Genomic DNA, 7,630 nt, shown 5'->3' with positions numbered 1-7,630 from the left:
TTTAGCGGAGAGTACATACTGTATATGCTGTTGTGTTCAAATAATGCCCCTAAGATATACTGTATGTTTTAGTCTAGAGATATTAGTGATGTTGTTGGTGTCTTATATGCTTGCTTTTTGTGTTTAAAAATACTTGTCTTTCAAGCTTCTGCCTGTTTATTTCTCCACCACCAAACTGTCTTTATAAAAGTAAAGGAAACCATTAGACATTGCTTGGTATTCAATAACTATGGATGCCGGTAAGTAAATGTTAATCGCTTGTACTGATATCAGAACTGCTTTAAATAATTTCCAAAATATTCTATATAAAATTCTCACTGAATTTCTCCGGTCACAATGACATCATTTGTACGCAAACATGCCATTATTTTTTATTATTTATTTTATTTCTATCTTTTGTTTGGGACAGTCTTTTGAAAACAAAAACAGCAGTAAAGAATATGGCAAAACAAATTCCGACATGATGAAATATGAAAATGTGTTTTCCTACTGGTCTAACCAATCGTTTTTTTAAAAAAAAACTTGTCTTCAGCGTCTCGGAGAAATTAATCTCTCGTTAATTTGGAAGTCGGCCGGCAAGGAGGCTGTCCATAAGGAATTGTGGACAGCTTATGTGAGCACACCAGCCGCCATCATTATGAGAGAACCACATGTCTGGATAAGACATGCCTCTGTAAGCAAGCAGAACCTGCCAAGCAGTGAGATTATTTAATGGCTGTGACCTGATGGTCACTTTTTCACTTCACATTGACATATTTCTTTAAGGATCTTACTTCGTTTTCTCTAAAATTAAACAATTAAACAGGAAAGATGCCAAATGCAGTTTTTCACAACACATGTAGGATCCAAAACATCTCCATGTGTATTTTAGCCCATCCACAGATGTTGCAGGTAGCAATAATTCCAGTGCAAGCCCTGGTTCTTTGGGAAGAGTCTTTAAAAGGATTTGGAAACAACTGAAACAGCAGTGTGACACTAGAGAAATGATTTGGAACATATACAATGTGACCACATTCTGTGTTGCAATTTTTTACTGTTTATGTATGATTTTTGTTTTGCACCAAATTTGCTCTCTGTATCGCTTATCACATAAACTCCTGCATTTACCTGTAGACAAGCCCGGTTCCGCTAGTATACAACTGCAATGTCAGCAGGAGACCCCTAGGGGGCGTTATACACTTCCAGTACGTGTGGTTCTTCGGTATAGAAAGGCAAAAAAAAAAACAAGAGAAACTTTTTGTTGGTTTATTACGTTGAAGTATATACTGAAGGAGAATATAATTATGCTTTTCCATCCTGTGTCACTGATTCTTGTGCATAGGGAACAGAATGAAAGGAAGAGGAAAAGGTCAAACCCAAGTTCAAGATAAAACTGAGGCAAGAGTCAAACGTTTCTACAAACTTAGGAGAGAACAATTAAACTTGTATAAATATTATTCCGATAAATAATAATAGCTTCAGTAATCAAGACAGCTCACCTTGCTGATGTTTCACAAGCAACAGGGTCGAAAAAGATGTCTTGGAAATGGACCGCACAAGTAGAACAAGTTAGAACATTACCTGTGAAGTATGTTACAACAGGTGACATTAATACATTACAAAATGTATGACATTGATATCTTTATATCTCTTGTTTCATGTTGCATTTGGTGTGAATTCAACATTTGTTAATAGATGTTAAAATCTAGGGCAAAATTGTGTTTGTATTTTGTAACCAATTGATTGTACTCATTTCCAACTTTTGAATGAATGGTAAGAATTATATGGCAATACATTGTATAATTCCAAGATGATCATTTATGTCTGAATATTTCAGTGTAATATATGCTGTGGCAATGGCTCTGTGGAAAGATGGGTTGGCACAGGTGAAGCAGGCTCACACTGGTTTATTATGCTTTTTCATTCACAGAGGGGGATGCTGGTCATGGAACAAAATAAGAGGATGAAAAACAGAGAGAGGGGCACACAGCCTAAATGGGAAAGGAGAGAGGTCATGGGACAGTCCAACACTGAGGTTGTGGAACTCCGCCAATAATTTTGAATTCCCTGCGAAAAAAAACTGGTGTATAGAAGTGAAGACGACAGTGAACAAAAAATCAGAATAAATATATCTTCCTTTAAGTATTCCGGATCTTCTGAATAGCATCTTAGGAGCAGGGCGATCTTTTTTTTGCCTTACGGTGCTTCTTTTCTGTCTCGTTCTATAGGATAGGAGAAAGCTGCCAAGCTCACACTCTGCTTTTTCATTTGTGAAGCTACAAAAGGCACAGACCAGTAAATCCTATCCTGTCCTGCACTGCGTTATGAAATAAACAAGACCAGCTCCATGACAAATGAAGAGTAATTACTATTCTGTTTAGTCTGTTGTGTTTCATTGATTCGGGGTGCTTTTGAATTACTTGTCTTGCTTCATTTTTTTAAATATACTATTAGCCGTTACCTGATTTAAAACATTGCTTTTTTGGTGACATTTCTTGTGTAAGAGATTGTGTGACTCCACCTAATTCAGTTCCACCGGAAGCTGGACTATACTAGGTTGGTAGCACAGCCTGAATTTGAACCAGGAATTTTCCGGATGCTTGTTTTAATTTCTAACAGCAGATTCTAATGTACAGTATAAAACATTTTGTTTTGTATGTAGAAACCATGCAAACGTCTTAAGGTATATCGTAATATTTATTACCTGTTGCATTCGAAATGTCAGAACTACAGTATGTAAATTTAGAAACAAACACAACACAAACTGCCAAAAATGTCGATACTTTTTATTCTTAAAGATTCTATTGCAAAACACATAAAAGAAGGATAACACATACAAAAGCAAAGTCTAAGTCATGTTATCTGAACTTGCAATCCATTTAATATTTTTAAATTGAAGGATTGTACAGCAAATTAAGATAATCTTGAAAATACAAGGATTTAAAATCACTTTTGCCCCACAAAATTACAAAGCTGTTTATTCAGCTTTTTGCCCATTATATTCCACACAGAACTAATTTTTAAGTATAAAGTTTGGTTAATCTCAGGATACCCTCTAAACGTTTCATTTTGCAGCATTATATGATCATAATTAGCAAATACAATTGCAGAACCTCCAACGCACCACAAATGTTTAAAGCTAAAAATATACCTTGTCGATTTTCTGAAATGTGAATCCTCACGTTACAAATTACTTTCAGAGGCTTTTCCTATTTTTGTTATTTGCACACAAAATGAAAGAAAAGGCAAGACTAAACCATTGTTTCACACTTGCTTCAGAAGCAGGCCATACGGACGAATGGAGTCTCTCATGACATAGCCTTCTGGTATGAGCCAGTAATCACCAACATCGTGCGCAGCGCTGGCAGGTATGATCTTTCTGATCCGCGGATTCACTCTGTTCTGCAGAACGATCTTGTATTTATTTCCATTGCTGGCCGTGAACTCCTTTGCGTACCCAGTGGCCACTTGGATGTCGGGAGAGGAATAGACGCCACGTCCGTGAACTGCACCGGGACCTGGTTTGTACTCTCCAGAGATGATGCCTTCAGATCCTTTCTCGCTTGTGCCATGATAGGACACTGGCCACTCTCCACTCGCAGAGGTAAGACGATACTCAGGGTCTCCAACTCCCAGCCACCTGTCTCCATCGGCATACTTGCTGAGAACTTTGACGGCGTATCGATACCATCCGCAGGGACGCTTGTATTCTTCTCCACCTCGGTAGAAGGTTGTTCCATTGTCGTTAATCTGGGTCAGGTCGTAGTCATACGGGGGATCAAAAAACTGGGATTCGTCGATGAAGACTTGACTCCCCACTATGTAGTATGGTCCGTCAGAACGATTGATGCTATATGCCTTGGTTTTGGTCCTGGAGGACAGCACTTGCACTGCATCAGAGAAGCGAAAGCTGGACTGGAGTTGAGGCATCAGCAGTTCTGCTGTTGTCTCCTCGGGGAGATCGATGTACTGCTTATTGCCTGAAAAATCACGGAAGCAGACAGCACCGTCCCTGCTGCGAAACGGTGCCGTTTGTCCGTCTTCATTGCTTAGCAAAGAGAATTTGTGAAGGGCCTTGAAGTCTAGCAGCTGGTGGGCTGGAGCCGTGAAGTTTGGATTGCCAGCTTTCTGTTGCCCATATGATTTCACTGGGACTCCCAGCACAGCCGAGAGAGCCTGAAGGCAGAGATCCTGATTAAACATGATGCTTTTCTTGCAGAATGGCAAAGATCGGTTCTGGAAAGTAACTCGCAAGAGTCCGTGGCCCTCTCTCAGTGATAAGAGTGCAGCTGTCTGGGAAGGACGGCAGAAGGGGAGTGTATCCAACGCTGAAGCCGTTTCAGCTTTATAGACGAAAGCAACTGATGACGATGCAAATTTCAAAGTTTCATATTGCGGGGGAGCGCACAAAAAATATGCCCTGAAGAAAATGTCTTAAAAGGAAACCGAAATTGAATTGATTTCCCTTATTTCACTAGTTTGCTTTGAGTGTAAATCATTTACTAACTATCCTGCTAGAATTCTGGGAAATTACGAACTGCAACTCGAGTGTGAGCTGGCTGCGCACCCAGAACATGAAGCAGAACCGAGAGTGCCTGCTATCTACTTAAGCCATGATTAACAAAATACAGAAGTACTTAATGTCTGCTTAAATAATGATTAAAGGAACCCTAGAATAGTCTTATAATTCTTACAGTTTATCACACACCAAGGCTAGCAGCATTGGCTTTACACCATACAGTATATGGCATGGAGTTGTACTGGAACTGTTCTGGATGGGTTTTCTGTTTGTGATTTTGCATAAAAAGCGTCCTTTTGTATCAGGGAGTTGAGTCGGTGCTTCATCGGCTTTGGCTCCTGCGTGCATAAGTTTTAAAGGAAATTCCGGCGTCATACACACCCGGATCGTGTCTCCTTTTGGTGGACAATACTCTATCTAGGTCAGATAGTGTCAAAACTTCCAAGTTACAGAGCTGATAGAAGTAAATGTGCATGATATTGTCTTATTTGTTTGTTATCAGAGAACTTTAACCAAGGCCATTAGATACATTTTATCACAAGGTTGTGCAGTATTACTTGCCAAAAGCTGGTGACTAACCTCACGTATTGATTTGCCACTTAATTACCTGGTCCTTTTGTCTTGTCTTCATCTTGGGTTCTCCCTTTGACTTTGCTCCACCATTTAACCCAATTTGGGATTTTCCATTGCCTTTTCTCTCTTTTATTCTACTTTCATATTTGTGGATTTCTTTCTGGATACTTTTATAGGAGAAAATTTAATAGATATTTGTATTTAACGTGATACAAACACTCTCCAGTTCTCCCTGAGCTGGCCATCTTACAATTTTGTCCCTCTTACATTATGAATCAAATTGTTAAGTACTGCAGTACTTGTATATCTGTGTCACATTGCTTATAAAATCCTTTTTGCTTACACGGGAAGTGTAGCAAATTCCAGTCACTCTGTTCTTGGAAGCAGAACAAGAAAGTAAGAACACAAACGTATGTTATAACAGAGAATTGCAAAAGGCATGACCTTTTGATACCTCTTGTTTAGTGTTGAATTTACCAAGAATTATTCCTTTTGTGAAATAATGTTACAATTTAGAGGACCTTGTTCCAAGTCCGGTTCCAGCCTGTTCAGCACCCCCACACAATCTGAGGTGTCGCTGCCTACTGTGTGGAAATTGATGGACATTGAGGCCAATAGTTTGTCACTCAGTCTTTGTCGATTGTCACCTGCTACAGTTTTTGAGCTGGGATGGCTCGAAGACCTCGAGAAAAGAGGAAACCAGACAAAAAGAAAAAACACACCAAATTCTGACAGAAATGCTGGCCAGTATACACATATTTAATGTAAATAAATCCCCAAGTCACTGTCGTGTACCCACTTTTTGTCACTCCATGACATTTACTTACTGTACATGTCAAAACAGAAGACAAACCCTCTCTTCTTAAAAGTGGAGCAAGCCAGTAAAAACGTTAGCTGGTTAGTTGGAAAGTCTGTTACATCGGGAAATGACTATGAAATTAAAGGAGAGTGAGAAAAGCCGTTAAAAACAAACTCATTGTTACCAGTTTATGCTGTGACTTGTTACATTGGGACACACAGAGCCTTAGAAAGAACCGATTCCACACTGAAAATAAACTGTTACATAGAGTGAGCTGCGTTTCTTGCCAATTATATTTTTAAAAAACATTGTATATATTTAAGATGATACAGGCAGTTTCCAGCTTTCCTCTTACAACAGTACGAGAGAATCTATGAAGTATAGCAGTAGGTTTGAATGTGCATTTAAAATCTCTTATCTGCTTATTATATCTTACTGCTGTTACATCTGCTAACAGAATTATGAGTTTCAGTCCTATTATTCTTGGAAATAGATCAAGAAAGTGAAAATGTGCTTGAATGTGTTAGAAAGTATGTTATAACAGGAAATTGCAATATACATGACTACTCCATATCTCTTGTTTACTGTTGCAATTCCTCTGAACCATTTGTTAATAGATGTTACAATTTAGTGGCAAATTCAGTGGTTTGCTTATTTCTTTCATGACAAAATGAAGGTAACTAAAATTATTTCAAACTATTACTGGGATTTCAAAGGCAGAGTTCATTTTCTAATAGGGAGCATTTAACTTGTCAAAATGTCAAGTTTTTCCATGTGCCTGACATCCCAGGCACACAAAGTGAGGAGCACTTTAAGAAAAAAAGGAGTGGAAGGTTTAACATTTGCTTCTCGTTACTTCAATTGTGACCTTTCTGATTACTGTGCCAGTAACTACATTGCAAACCTTAAAAAGAGCTGATGCCACAATGAAAAAGAAAAACGAAAGAAGAGGGTGTTGTTAAGGCTCTTCAGACAGAAATGTTTTTGCTTCGTTCTCTTTACACTCAGAGTGGAAATAACCTGACCTTTGCAGTACTCGCTCTCACACAGCTCAGCCTATCAAAAGTTTACCTACAGCGTGTGCCAAAAATAAACATTCTCCGTTAGCCAGATTAAGAGTTCTATCACGACACAACAATTTAAATGGAAATTACTGATTTACACAGCAATTCAATAACCTTCTCAAAACCTTGCAGTGGAGTGTGTTTTATTAGCATTATGATGACGGAAGATCATTTATAAAAGAGAGGAGGCTGTTCAAACATCTAGCCCCGTTGGCAGTTAGTAGCTAATTGAGCCAAGTATCTAATCCTGCAGTTACTTGAAGGAAACCAGGGTACCAACTTCTAACATGCCTGGGGTGGCTTGTACCACACTACCAGAAACACTTTGGTTAAAGAACTTTGTTTTAAATGCACATCCATGTAGTTTCCACTAAGTTGTGTTTCTCTGTTTATTCTGAAGAAGTCCACTGAGTTCACTGCATCAGTGTCTTTTAGGATTTTACATATTTGCATCAAGTGCCCTCATAGTCAAAACCTAAAAGTGTCAGTTCCTTCAGTCAGAACTTTCCTTAAGCACTGGAATTTATCTTCTTACTGTTCTATAGACCTATTCCAGAGTAACAATATATTTTGCTTAGCATGATGAAAATAATTATGTACAGTAATCTCAATGAGGCCTTACTTCTGCATAAAACAGTTTTAATATAAAATATGCCTTTAACTACATACTGCAATATCACATCGCAAGATTTTCTT

The 7,630-nt window shown here is 38.5% G+C and overlaps 1 protein-coding gene across 1 annotated transcript; it reads right to left on the bottom strand.

Annotated features, from left to right (window-relative positions):
* Positions 1–2,750: 2,750 nt before the first annotated feature.
* On the bottom strand, positions 2,751–4,449 carry LOC148648791 (uncharacterized). Its single transcript, XM_088606722.1, has one exon. It carries the CDS (start codon positions 4,180–4,182, stop codon positions 3,244–3,246), a length of 939 nt encoding a protein of 312 aa, XP_088462848.1. The 5' UTR covers positions 4,183–4,449; the 3' UTR covers positions 2,751–3,243.
* Between the last annotated feature and the right edge of the window lie 3,181 nt (positions 4,450–7,630).

The sequence above is a fragment of the Lepisosteus platostomus genome, chromosome 14, assembly GCF_059453375.1.
Source record: "Lepisosteus platostomus isolate fLepPlt1 chromosome 14, fLepPlt1.hap1, whole genome shotgun sequence".
NCBI classification, from domain to species: Eukaryota; Metazoa; Chordata; class Actinopteri; order Semionotiformes; family Lepisosteidae; genus Lepisosteus; species Lepisosteus platostomus.
The sequence above is the reverse complement of the archived record's forward strand: the minus strand, read 5'-3'. Positions and strand labels throughout refer to the sequence as shown.